Genomic DNA, 14,174 nt, shown 5'->3' on the forward strand with positions numbered 1-14,174 from the left:
TAATGCTTTAAAATTTTTATCTTTCAAGTATTAAATATGTTAAAAACGCTTCGTAAAATCACTATCAAACATACTATAAAATTAAGTATAATACCACTTATAACATTTTTAATTTACATTTTTGACAATATGTTATGTTATTAACATTAATGAAACTAAACCACTAAATCACTTCACACATGAGAAACATTAGTTGCAACCAATTGATAAATTACTCCCTAAGAATGTAATTTTTTTTTTCCTCTAAGAAGCATATTATATGCTTTTAACACACTTTGTCAAGTACAATTTTGATTTTAAAAAATTGTGCACGTGGCAATGTTTTGTTGGTCACTGCAATCTTCAACAAAAGACTCAACAGAGAAGCCAAACCCAGGGTCTGAATTTCGGTTTCCTGTCGACTATCCCCATATATATAACCGTCAAACCCCCAAAGTGATTTTGTACTGTAATTTTTCTCGAGAACCAAACACACCAAGTTCACCGAGAAGATGGATTTCCATCCTGTGCACCCATCACCACTGCCACGGGAACAGCAAGATGAAGATTTCAACGAACACTTCTACGTGGTAGCAGATGAATGCATGGCCAATGAAAACCAGTTGGAGTTTCGCAATTTCCGACTTCGACCTCTGCACGTCCATGCAATCGTAAAGGGTACGCCACTAAGAAGAACAATTTCAATTCCTTGTTTTTTCTTTTCTTTTCTTTTCTTTTCTTTTCATAATCTTTCATACGCTGAATGCATGCATTTCTTGGATTCTTGGTATGAATTACAATGATAGCTTCATGTCAATGCTTAAACCCGGCTGGTCATTATGTTTGTTTGGTGAAGAAATGTAGGAAAGGGAAGGAACCAAAATCTTTGAATATTGCATGGTCTCAGTTTTGGGGTTCTTCAAGAATAAGATAATTTGTTTAATGACAATTGTTATACCCAGTAACATTCTTATTTGTACAGAGAAAGGTTGAAGATGTGGAAGAAAATCTCAAACCTTTTTCCATCTGCTGAAGAGAATTGCTTCAAGGATGAGGAACGGCACCTTCTTGGTCCATATATAGATTTTTGGTAGGAGTGACTCTACAGATTCTGAGAAGTCAATCGGAAATCAAACAAATCATTTTTCACATGCTTAATCTTGCTGTGGTCTGATCAAGCAGATGAAAAAAATGAAGGAAAAGAAAAAGGAAAAGGAAAAAGAAAAAGAAAAAGATTGGGTTTTATTTAGATTTTAAGGTTTGGGATTTTGATCACTGAAGAGTTTGATTCTAGTGGCAGAATAAAATCAAGAAGTAGTCGTCCCTCATCCTTGAAGCAATTTTCAGACGGTAGTTAACAAAAGGTTTGAGATTTTCTTTCACATCTTCCACCTTTCTCGGAAGAAAGAAGTGAAAAAAATCAAAAATCAAACAACAAGGTTCATGAGAACAGCAATTTACACCCTCCCCCATTTGGTAGCTGAGAAACAAAGAAAACAGAACCAAACAATTTATCTTTTTCATGAACCCCAAAATTTGAGACCATGCATTATTCAAACATTTGGTTCCCTCCAATTCCCTACACTTTCTCACCAGCCAAACACGACCCTTTAGCCTAGTAACATACTGACCGTAGTTTCAATCACTGACTAATGCTATCATTGTTATTCAAGGTGCAATACCTTGCAAATGGATGGATTTTCTGCCAACTTGAAGAAAGAAAAGAAAATAAAAAACAAGAAAGAATTAAAGATTGTTCTTCTTATTGGTATAACTCTTATGATTGCAGGGACGTGAAGAGGTTGAAGTTGGAAATTGCGACGGTCCAAGTTGCCTTTAATAGCCATGCATTTAGCTGCTAACACGTTGAAGCGTTCGTGGGGAGCTAGCTTCATCTTCGCGTAGCAGTGTTGATAGGTGCAAAGGGCGGACACCCATGCATGTATAGAGAATAAGGGTTAACTTCCCTCGCACCTTCAGGTTCGTTGGTTTCAAATTTCTGGTTTAGCATCGTTATTAAAAGTGCGTTTGATAATGATTGTAGAAAATGTTTTTGACATTTCTAATACTTGAATGATAAAATTTTTCAATTATAAAAAATACTAAAATCATTATCAAACGCACTTTAAATACACTTACATATAATCTTTTTATCTAAAATCTATCTAAAAAACAAATTCTATAAATAAAATAAATTTATAAGGGTGTTCATCAACCAAAATTTAAAACCAATAGTAATTAGATGGCATACAACTAAGAAATTACCTATCTAAAACATTGATAGACTAGAAGGAACACTCCCATAGTGATGAAGCCATGTGGTCATCTTAATTAATATGTATTATGTTCTAACTTTAATGACATCACATATAAAGCACTTAAAGGCATGTTTTCCATTATCATGAAGTCAAATACAATCGCATCAATAGCCTTCTAGCCTTCCTCATTAAGGAGTTATAAGAAAGGCCATTCATAGAGAACTCAAGCCCACTCACCATGTGAGAGGCATGGTAAGATATTAACTCTTTTCATTGAGTGAAACAAAGGTTATGAGTCTTGGAGTAAGGAATAAGTCTTCATATGTGAACATAATTAGGATTAAGTATTTCTCTTTGGACTTTCATCTTTTCTATGGGAAAATCATTTTTCATCATGTATTTTATAACATGCTTGAAAATGAACAATTATCATATATTTATCATGGAATGACTTTGGCATGAGTATCCATAAGGAAATAGGAATTATGAGCTTTTGCTTGAGTAGGTCATTGAAATTAAACATAACTTCTTTCTCCTTCTTTGGACTCTATTTCTTCTTTTGTACCTTTCCACCATCTTATATTATTATTATTATTATTATTATTATTATTATTAGTTGTGTTAATAGTGTTTCATGCACATTTAGTTTGTATTTTCTTCGACATAAGGATCCACCCTTCCTTTTGAAGACCCCAATGCTTAAGAAGTAACCATATACTCATGTTGGGATGGCTTCATGAGAATTTTGTAGAAATTGGACAGGTTCAAATGAGACATTACTTATCCTGAGACTTCTGTAGGATGAAAGTCACTAAATAAAAATCCTTATAATGAATAGCGAAATGAGAAATTAAGATCCTAGCTCCCATCAAACACAACATGCCATGAAATGTAAACATGATTTGTTGGAGGATAAATACAATGGTATCCTTTCTAATGTTCTTCATTGTAAAGATGGAGGTTCAACTTCAAGCTTTATTCTTAGCATAATCACATGGACAAGGGAAAACAGTTGCTACCAAAGATAATATATAGAATTCAACCATACAATAATTAGGACAACTCAAGCATAAGTTTCAATCCAATAGATTTAAGATGCATAAAACCAATAGTGTATTAATAACTGGAACCAAAGACAACCAGAGACTGAATAAAGGTGTAATAAGTAAGGTGTATCGTCTTATTACATCAGTCCAGTCAGGAGAACCAACTTAATTCCAACTCCAAATCCACCTTTATCAAGCACTGTTATATATATATATATATTGGGGGCATCTCCACCCACCATACACACCAGGCCAGTAGTAGTAGAAGCACTGCATTATATTATCCATAATATCCAAAGCGCAACCCGCAAACTATTTTATGTATAACTAGGCATACTTATAATTGTAGTCAACCCCGCATCAAACACACCGAATCGATAGGACAAAGTACCAAGGGTCTCAGCTTTTAGAAAGCTTGAACCGGAGCATTCCCATGAGCACCCCCCACAATCACCAAGCTGAACCCATTATTAGGCCCCATTCAGAGGAGGCCCTTCACTTCCCCCCCTCCCCTCTCCTTATCCAGCAACTTTCCTCGTATAGGCAGCTCTGCCTGGTCGAAGCTCTTGGGACCGGCCAAGAAAAGAGTCAGATTGGCCATGCCATCCTCCAGCCTTCATAGGAGCTGGCAGAGATTGCCTCATCATTCCTACCAGAACCAACCGTCATGTTTGCCAGCTTCTCAGCTGCATCTGAAACTTCACGCTTAGTCCTATCCGCATAAATGGAAGCTGCAACATTTAACATTTTTTTTCAAGTTAGTTATGAAGGCAATTGCACTGGATTTTACTTGTTTATACAAAAACATTGTGAATGCATGCAGGAGCTAGGACATTTACTATTTTATCCCTCTTCCTTCTCATGGTAGAGAATTCTATTGAAGGTCTTTAACAGGACAAGGAAAATTAAGGCATAATGTGTTTCTAAAATGTCATCCAACAACTACATTTGCATGAACCCAATAAAGCAGTCAAGGAGCTTACTTGGGCTGTTCCTTGCTGGTGGTCGATATCTTGCCTGCTTAGGAGAGCTCTTCAAGGATTTATCATTCTTATAAACATCCTGTGCTCAACATATCAAAAACCAAAGTCAAAGATTGGTGAAGAGAATATTCAGGACAAATAGAAACTAGGTCATTCATATATATCTTAAAAGGCCTTAATAATTATTATAAAAACATAAGTCAGTTGCAGAGGTCATTGCTTTTGGTTAGAAACTACAATGATTTTCTAAAAATATAGGCGGGCCTTCACATCTTGAATATGTATCATATGGACAAAGGAAAAGGAAATTTTCTTTTTAGTATTGTCCTCATCTAAAGGGAGACTCACCTGATTATTCATTTCCAGCTTGCGTTGAACACCTGTAAGAATTTTTGGAATAAAATTAGCATCATCTATTAAGTAGCATATTACATCAAAAAGAAAGCATGACAACAAATACTGAAACAACTGCATTCTTCTTTAAGCTGTGGTGGAATCTGGCATTGTTTATGGCATAGACAACCATAAACCTTTTTGTGAACCATTTCCAACATCAGAGTCCTGGTGCCCAACAACAAATAAAACCCTACAACCGTCCCTTTCCCCATCTATCTAAAATAGTTATCTAAATTATTAATAAAAGTATTTTTTTTTTTCACCATCAAATGGACGCTAAAAGAAATTTATTTTTATTATTTTTTAAAAATCGATCCAAATAATTCCTATTTTTATTAAAATATTAATAAAAGTATTTTTTACCACCCTTAAATAAACTTTCTATTTTTAAATTTAGGTACGGTCACAACAACATTGTTTTGATGTAACAATAAATAAATTAATAAATAAAATGTTACAATATTAAAATCAATGGACCTGATCCCACAGTGTCGATTTGTGGACCAACCTTAAATAGGCAAAGCCTTGTCCGAATAAAAATAATGGATTTTTAAAACATTATTAGGAGAAAATACTTCTATTTGTCTTAATTGTAAATTAATTTTCAAAAAATTAATTAAGAAAGTTTCATACTTTATATTTATTGATTTTAAAAAAAAATTAAAAACATTAAAAATAAATTTATTTATTTAATGGGCCATGTTATTTTCTTTAAAAATACAAATAAAAAGCATACAATTCAAATTAAATTAACTAAATCAAATAATTATTTTACTTGCTTATTATATATAATATATCTACAGATTGATTGTTTCTTTTATTAAGCAAAAAATTTACATATCATAGTCTTTAACCATCATATAATCAAATCTTCAAGTTTTACTAGATTATTGAAATATAATTGTTTTTGGTAAGTATCGAAATAATATTATCAATCAAATAGTGTCACGTACACAATTTTTAGATCTCATTCATTTATATTTAGGGGGTGCAATTTGGATAGGTTGACCAACCTAACCCAATGTGTGGATGAGGTTGGAAAAATATTTTTAATACTTGAATTGAGTTTAGGTTAAAGTTTGAACGACCTAGATTAGATTTCGTGTTTTGATAATATTTATATCCTATATAATAGTATTCATTTTTTAAAATTAAAAAAAAAAATCAAATTATAATTATATCATATATTTTTATTTTTATTTTTTAGAAAGATATAAAAGTTTATTTTTATTTTTTATCATTATTTTGCAATTTTGTTTTATTTACAATATATACAATTTTATTTTAAATTTATTAGTGATTTTAAATTATACAATTCAATTAACCTAATCAATTGAAGTCTAATCCCATAAACATAAATTTAACCAAATCAATTCGAGTTTAACTAAAATTTAAAAAAAAAATGAGGTTGAATTGAACTTAGATTGAGTACCTTAGGTTAGATATAGGGTTAAATTGAATTTGGATTAATTATTTTTTAATTTACATAAGGATGGGGTTACCATCAACCCGATTAATCTGTCCAAGCTGCAGGCCAATTTATATTTGAATTCTATTAGTTAATATTCTCATCAAATTAATCAAACTGGAAGTTTGATAAATACAGGTCCCCTAACTTGAAAATTTTCAAATTCGTCGTATAATAAAAAGGAGTAAATGGCATACAAGTGGGAGAAGAAGAAGGTTTGCTTTCAAATGGGATGGTCTAAAGTCTTTTTCAATCAAATTCAATGCTAAATTTTTAGATGTGTATTCTAATCTTTTTCAATCAATCTTTGACTTTCAAATATATATCCCCAAAAAGGTCTTTAAAGTGAGAAGGAGCCTATGACTGAAAGGGTAACATGGCTCCCACTCATTGCATCGGTGAGCACATTCAGTTTGTGTGGAACTAGAAAAAAGCCCTAATAAATAAGGAGAGAAGGGGAGGGTGAGGACTGAGGAGGGTGATATGATTCATGAAATCAGATCTAACACGTTATTAGAGAGAACCGATGGAGACGCGTTATGGATAATAACTGCAAGCTGTCCCTATTAACTAAAACCACTAACATGCCATTATTCCACATGCCATGTGTCTTCATGTGACGTACGTGTGATAGGCCCCCCTCTCTCTCTCTCTCTTCCTCTTTCTCTCTTCCAATTTCATGATGTTTGATTAGGCTTGTCTCCTGTTTGTGTCGAGTGCCGACCATATCTCTCTCTTCCCATCCCTCTTTCTCTCTCCTCCTCTCTCAATCCTCCCTCCCTCTCTCTCTCTCTCTCTCTCTCTCTCTCTCTCTCTCTCTCTCTCTCTCTCCCTCGCTCTCTTCCAATTTTCGTTATGTTTGATTTAGGCAAGTCTCGGGTCCTGTCTGCGTTGAGTGTTGACCATGGCCCTTTGTTGAATAATTCAACTCAACCCCTCATACATGGGAGAAATGCAATATTGTTTCAAAACCTATAGGCTATTGTTGGTTCGGAAAATCTAAGAAAGAAAATATATATATAAAAAATAATAATAATAATAATAATAAAAATTGATAAATTATTTTTATTTGTTATTTTCAACTCATTTTAATTATTTTAATTCATTTATATAAAAATTAAATAATTTAAACATACAATTTATTTTTAATTAATTTTAATTATATTTTATTTTATTTTATATTTTTACAATTAAACATGAAAATTTTATTTATTTTTTATATTTTTTATTTTCTTAGTATTTTTTGAGAGACAAACACAATCATACATATTTGGAACTCTTTTTAATTTTTGCTTTGAAGTTTTCTTTTGGTTGTGTTTGGTTCCTAGAAAATATTATGGAAAGAAAAAAAAATGTAAAAGAAAAATGATTTTCTCATGTTTTATTGTTTTATAAAAAATATTAAAAAAATCAAATATAATTAAAACTAGTTAAAATTTTATATATTTTTAAATTATAAGTTTGAAATAACAAATAAAAACAATTTATGGACATTTAACATTTTTTTTTCACTTTTTATTTTCTTCTATTTTTTTTTATATTTTCTTTTCTCAGCATTTTTCTGAACCAAATATAGCATTTTAAGGAAAAAGGAAAGAAAGAAAGTTGAGGAGAAACCACTAGGCGTAGAATTTCTTCCTTTAAGGGTAAAAGAAATAAAGTAATCATTATGATTTTGATTGAATTTTATATCAATACTTTAAAAATATTTTTATCCAATATAAGGATTTATTGAAATTTTGAGGATTCGTCCTTTCCTTTTTCAGACGCACGAAAAAAGATTTTTAGTTAACTAAAATATTCTAAAATAATTTTATTAAATATAGAGATAATTATGATAGTTTTTAAAATTTTAATTAAATAAAATCTTCTTTTCTTGCTTTTTTAAAAAACTAGTATATTGTTTTTTTATTGAATAAAATATTAAAATATTTTATTTTCTTTATTTAGTTAAAAGTAATCCGTTGATATCACCCAATAGAATTAATCAATCTATAGATGATAAATTTATTATAATTATGTTGATTGATATCAATGGTTAGTTTTAATTAAATAAAAAAATTAAATATTTTGATTTTTTTTCTATTTAATAAAAAAATAAACACTGCATTGTATTCAAATTTTCGATGAATCATATCGAAAATGGTCTAAAAAAAGTGTGAGTGAAGTATAGGACTGCTACCAAGAATTCTATTAAAATATTTTTGAAAAATTATGATTGAATTTAGTATTGGAGAAATTTTTTCAAAAGACATTTAGTGTTTAAAATTATTAAAAATGGAGATGAAAATTTTTTACTTTAAAATTTTAATTAAATAAAAATGTATTTCCTACTTAGCATTGGACTTTTAAAATACAAATAAATTTGTTATAGTACTCAATTAACCTTAAAGGCACTCTTTATCTAATTTCATAATATTCTATAGTCTTTGACATCGTTTTTTTTTTTTTTAATTTATTATTATAATGTAGAGAAGAAGTAGAAATAGAAGTAATTATTTTTGTCATGCTATTGATTTTATATATGAGAATTATATTATAAAAATATTATTTTAAAAAATTTATTAAATAAAATTCATTTAGTCAAAATTTGACTTTTAGTATTTAAAAGACGAAGAGAGTTGTAATACATGCGTATCCTCCAACTTCGTCGATGATTTTTAAACTCATATACCATTCTTGGAAGAGTAGGTGGAGTAGCATTAAACAAGAACCAATGGAAACATATGGACTTGGGTGGGCTCAACCTGGCCCATTGGGCTTGATCCGGAAATGTCAAGTCCAACTCAATTGAGTTGGGCTTCAAGTGGGCTTTGGATAGCTCGTATAAAACATTATATATAAATTTAAAGACACATTTTTCCAAAGATTAGAAGGAGGGCGGCAAAATGTGAGAAATCAGGCGGATTTTCTTAGGTAATTATCCACACAGCCCCTAATAGGATATGTTTAGAATTAAGATAAGCGAAGTAGGGATGGTTTGAGATTTTTTAAACCGCAGTGTGGGTCGAGTTCGGGTGTTATCTTATCCCGCCTTATCCGGATTACATATAAAATTAATTTTATCAAATAATTTAATTTATGTTTTTATTTTCCCATTTTTAATACACATAAAATTATAAAAATTATAATATTTTAATTATTTATAAAATGTATATTTTTAATATAATTAAAAATTTTAAAATTTAATTTAAAAAGGTTTAAAAAATGTTAAAAAAGTTAAACGAGTATACATCTGATATGAAAATTTTACATACTCATCCTGTCTCATACTATTTAATTTTCTTATTATGACAAATATGAAAATTATTTTAAATAAACGAGATGGGGTTGGGAAGAAGGTGACCTATCTTGAACCCACTTTATTGCTATCCTTACTCCTCATATCAATCAACTTTATATGAAATATGAAATATCAATTAGTGTTGAAGGATACCTTAGACTTTGTTTTTACTTGGGTTTTTTTTTTTTTTTTTGTCATTTTAAAAAATAGAAATACTCGGTCTCTATTTTTGAAATTTGAATTTTAAAAATGAAATATGAAAATTATTAATTTTTTGTTTTAATTTTTCCTTTTTCTTTTATATAATAATTTTTGTATTTAATACTAAAATTTCTTAATGAAATTATTAGATTCCTTAAAACTAATATGCAATCAAATAAAGATCAAGGAATGAATAATAGTTTAATTATGTATATTGAGACAAATGTATTTAATATCATTAATAATAAGATTTGCAAATATGATTTGCCAACTTTTTAGAATGATAAAATTAAAAATAAAATTTGGGATTAAAATTATAATGATTATGTGAAATTGAGGTGCAAAAAAATTATGTTTCTCTTTGAATTTGTTGTTTTTGAAGAAAGTTTAGTTTAAAACAATTATTCCTCTATGGTTGTTGGTTTTTACAGGGAACCAAATACATAACAATTTTTTTCAGTATTTTTGTGAGATTTTATTTTATTTATTAAAAATTTTAAAAATCCATTTCAATATGAATAAAAAAAAATATCTTTTCATAGTCTATACAAAGAAAAAAAATAGACTAGTTTTCCCTCAAATTTCAATTTTATTTCCAATAAAAGTTCTCATGTACGTTTTTTTTTTTTTTTTTAGAATCTTATTTTAGTGTAATTTCTAATTAAATAGATTGATTTAATTTCATATCTCCTTCCTACTCTTTGTTTTTTATTTATTAAGGCAAACCCAAGTGTATTCTTAATTGGGTATCAAGAGGAGACTGAGATTGTAATCGATAGTAATCTCAAGTGTATATGGCATAACAATGATCATGTAAAGCTAAAGTTCAAAGTATAAACACTTGAAAGAATTGCTCTTTAATACGAGATAGCAAAATATTACTACTACCTACAAAAAAAAAAAAAAAAAAAAAAACTTATGTTGAATGCTGACTTTTTTTTTGCATCTAAATATCATTTTAAATACTTAAAAAGAAACTAATTATTTTTATTAGTGAATAATAAAAAGGTTTGTATAAGAAATTGTAACGTAGAAATATCTTTAATGACAACATTCTTACTAAAGCATTTTTGAGAGAGTCAAATAGTTCTTTATAAAGCATTATAACTAGTTTTTCAATTTCTTTCAAAATGTTTTAAAATTTTGATCAAATGTGAAATTTTCACAAAAAATATTGAAACATCCTATCTTGAGGTATAGGCTAAATATAAAGTAGCAAATAGTTATCTTCCTAGCTATATAAAATAGGAAAAAGAACTATTTTAATAATACATTTGGAAGTAATATTAAAAAACATTTATAATTTTTTTAACACTTAAATGATAAATTTTTTCAACTGTTAAAAATATTGAAAAAATATCATATATGAAACAACTCCCTTTTAAATATTAAAAATACTATAAATGCTTTCAAAAATCACAGTCAAACACACTAAAAATGTGTTTAGCAATAATTTTAAGAAGTATTTCTAATATTTCTAATACTTCTAAATTTTTATTTTTCAAATATTAAATATATTAGAAACGCTTCGTAAAATCAATGTCAAACACACTCTAAAATTAAGTATAACACCACTTGTAACATTTTTAATTTACATTTTTGATAAATTACTCAATCACCTTGAATGTAATTTTTTTTCCCCTAAGAGGCATATTATATGCTTTCAACACACTTTGTCAAGTACAATTTTGATTTTAAAAAATTGTGCACGTGGCACTCAGGCCTGAATTTCAGTTTCCTGCCGACTATGCCCATATATAAAACCGCAAAACCCCCAGCAACCATATTATAACTAGTTAAAGAGAGAGAGAGAGAGAGAGAGAGAGATGGTGTTGTAATCACTAATCAAAAGTGATTTTGTATTGTAATATTTTTTCTCGAGAACCAAACACACCAAGTTCACCGAGAAGACGGATTTCCATCCTGTGCACCCATCACCACTGCCACGGGAACAGCAAGATGAAGATTTCAACGAACACTTCTACGTGGTAGCAGACGAATGCATGGCCAATGAAAACCAGTTGGAGTTTCACAATTTCCGACTTCGACCTCTGCACGTCCATGCAATCGTAAAGGGTACGCCAATAAGAAGAACAATTTCAATTCCTTGTTTTTTCTTTTCTTTTCTTTTCTTTTCTTTTCATAATCTTTCATACGCTGAATGCATGCATTTCTTGGATTCTTGGTATGAATTACAATGATAGCTTCATGTCAATGCTTAAACCCGGCTGGTCATCATGTTTGTTTGGTGAAGAAATGTAGGAAAGGTTGAAGATGTGGAAGAAAAACTCAAACCTTTTTCCATCTGCTGAAGAGAATTGCTTCAAGGATGAGGAACGGCACCTTCTTGGTCCATATATAGATTTTTGGTAGGAGTGACTCTACAGATTCTGAGAAGTCAATCGGAAATCAAACAAATCATTTTTCACATGCTTAATCTTGCTGTGGTCTGATCAAGCAGATGAAAAAAATGAAGGAAAAGAAAAAGGAAAAGGAAAAAGAAAAACAAAAAGATTGGGTTTTATTTAGATTTTAAGGTTTGGGATTTTGATCACTGAAGAGTTTGATTCTAGTGGCAGAATAAAATCAAGAAGTAGTCGTCCCTCATCCTTGAAGCAATTTTCAGACGGTAGTTAACAAAAGGTTTGAGATTTTCTTTCACATCTTCCACCTTTCTCTGAAGAAAGAAGTGAAAAAACCAAAAATCAAACAACAAGGTTCATGAGAACAGCAATTTACACCCTCCCCCATTTGGTAGCTGAGAAACAAAGAAAACAGAACCAAACAATTTATCTTTTTCATGAACCCCAAAATTTGAGACCATGCATTATTCAAATATTTGGTTCCCTCCAATTCCCTAAACTTTCTCACCAGCCAAACACGACCCTTTAGCCTAGTAACATACTGACCGTGGTTTCAATCACTGACTGATGCTATCATTGTTATTCAAGGTGCAATACCTTGCAAATGGATGGATTTTCTGCCAACTTGAAGAAAGAAAAGAAAATAAAAAACAAGAAAGAATTAAAGATTGTTCTTCTTATTGGTATAACTCTTATGATTGCAGGGACGTGAAGAGGTTGAAGTTGGAAATTGCGACAGTCCAAGTTGCCTTTAATAGCCATGCATTTAGCTGCTAACACGTTGAAGCGTTCATGGGGAGCTAGCTTCATCTTCGCGTAGCAGTGTTGATAGGTGCAAAGGGCGGACACCCATGCATGTATAGAGAATAAGGGTTAACTTCCCTCGCACCTTCAGGTTCGTTGGTTTCAAATTTCTGGTTTAACACCGTTATTAAAAGTGCGTTTGATAGTGATTGTAGAAAATGTTTTTGACATTTCTAATACTTGAATAATAAAAATTTTCAAATATAAAAAATATTAAAAACACTTCTTAAAATCATTATCAAACACACTCTAAATACACTTACATATAATCTTTTTATCTAAAATTTATCTAAAAAACAAATTCTATAAATAAAATAAATTTATAAGAGTGTTCATCAACCAAAATTTAAAACCAATAGTAATTAGATGGCATACAACTAAGAAATTACCTATCTAAAACATTGATAGACTAGAAGGAACACTCCCATAGTGATGAAGCCATGTGGTCATCTTAATTAATATGTATTATGTTCTAACTTCAATGACATCACACATAAAGCACTTAAAGGCATGTTTTCCATTATCATGAAGTCAATTACAATCGCATCAATAGCCTTCTAGCCTTCCTCATTAATGAGTTATAAGAAAGCCCATTCATAAACTCAAGCCCACTCACCATGTGAGAGGCATGGTAAGATATTAACTCTTTTCACTGAGTGAAACAAAGGTTATGAGTCTTGGAGTAAGGAATAAGTCTTCATATGTGAACATAATTAGGATTAAGTGTTTCTCTTTGGACTTGACTTCAAAACTCACTTCTCATCTTTTCTATGGGAAAATCATTTTTCATCATGTATTTTATAACATGCTTGAAAATAAACAATTATCATGTATTTATCGTGGAATGACTTTGGCATGAGCATCCATAAGGAAATAGGAATTATGAGCTTTTGCTTGAGTTGGTCATTGAAATTAAACATAACTTCTTTCTCCTTCTTTGGACTCTATTTCTTCTTTTGTACCTTTCCACCATCTTATACTTTTTTTTTATTATTAGTTGTGTTAATAGGATCCACCCTTCCTTTTGAAGACCCCAACTATATACTCATGTTGGGATGGCTTCATGAGAATTTTGTAGAAATTGGATAGGTTCAAATGAGACGTTACTTATCCTCAGACTTCTGTAGGATGTAAGTCACTAAATAAAAATCCTTATAATGAATAGCAAAATGAGAAAAAAAAAAAAAGTAGGTAAATTAAGATCCTAGCTCACATCAAACACAACATGCCATGAAAGGTAAACATGATTTGTTGGAGGATAAAAACAATGGTATCTTTTCTAATGTTCGTTGTAGAGATGGAGGTTCAACTTAAAGCTTTATTATTAGCATAATCACACGGACAAGGGAAAACAGTTGCTACCAAAGATAATATATAGAATTCAACCATACAA

The 14,174-nt window shown here is 30.1% G+C and overlaps 1 protein-coding gene across 1 annotated transcript; it reads right to left on the reverse strand.

Moving 5' to 3' along the window:
* Positions 1-3,307: 3,307 nt before the first annotated feature.
* Positions 3,308-4,755, reverse strand: LOC117927774. The gene is made up of 3 exons (XM_034847451.1): positions 4,615-4,755; positions 4,267-4,345; positions 3,308-4,014 (listed from the first exon to the last, which is right to left on the reverse strand). The coding sequence occupies exons 1-3, from the start codon at positions 4,738-4,740 to the stop codon at positions 3,872-3,874; spliced, it is 348 nt and encodes a 115-aa protein (XP_034703342.1). The 5' UTR covers positions 4,741-4,755; the 3' UTR covers positions 3,308-3,871.
* Positions 4,756-14,174: the final 9,419 nt, after the last annotated feature.

Source organism: Vitis riparia, chromosome 2 (genome assembly GCF_004353265.1).
Source record: "Vitis riparia cultivar Riparia Gloire de Montpellier isolate 1030 chromosome 2, EGFV_Vit.rip_1.0, whole genome shotgun sequence".
Lineage (NCBI taxonomy): Eukaryota > Viridiplantae > Streptophyta > Magnoliopsida > Vitales > Vitaceae > Vitis > Vitis riparia.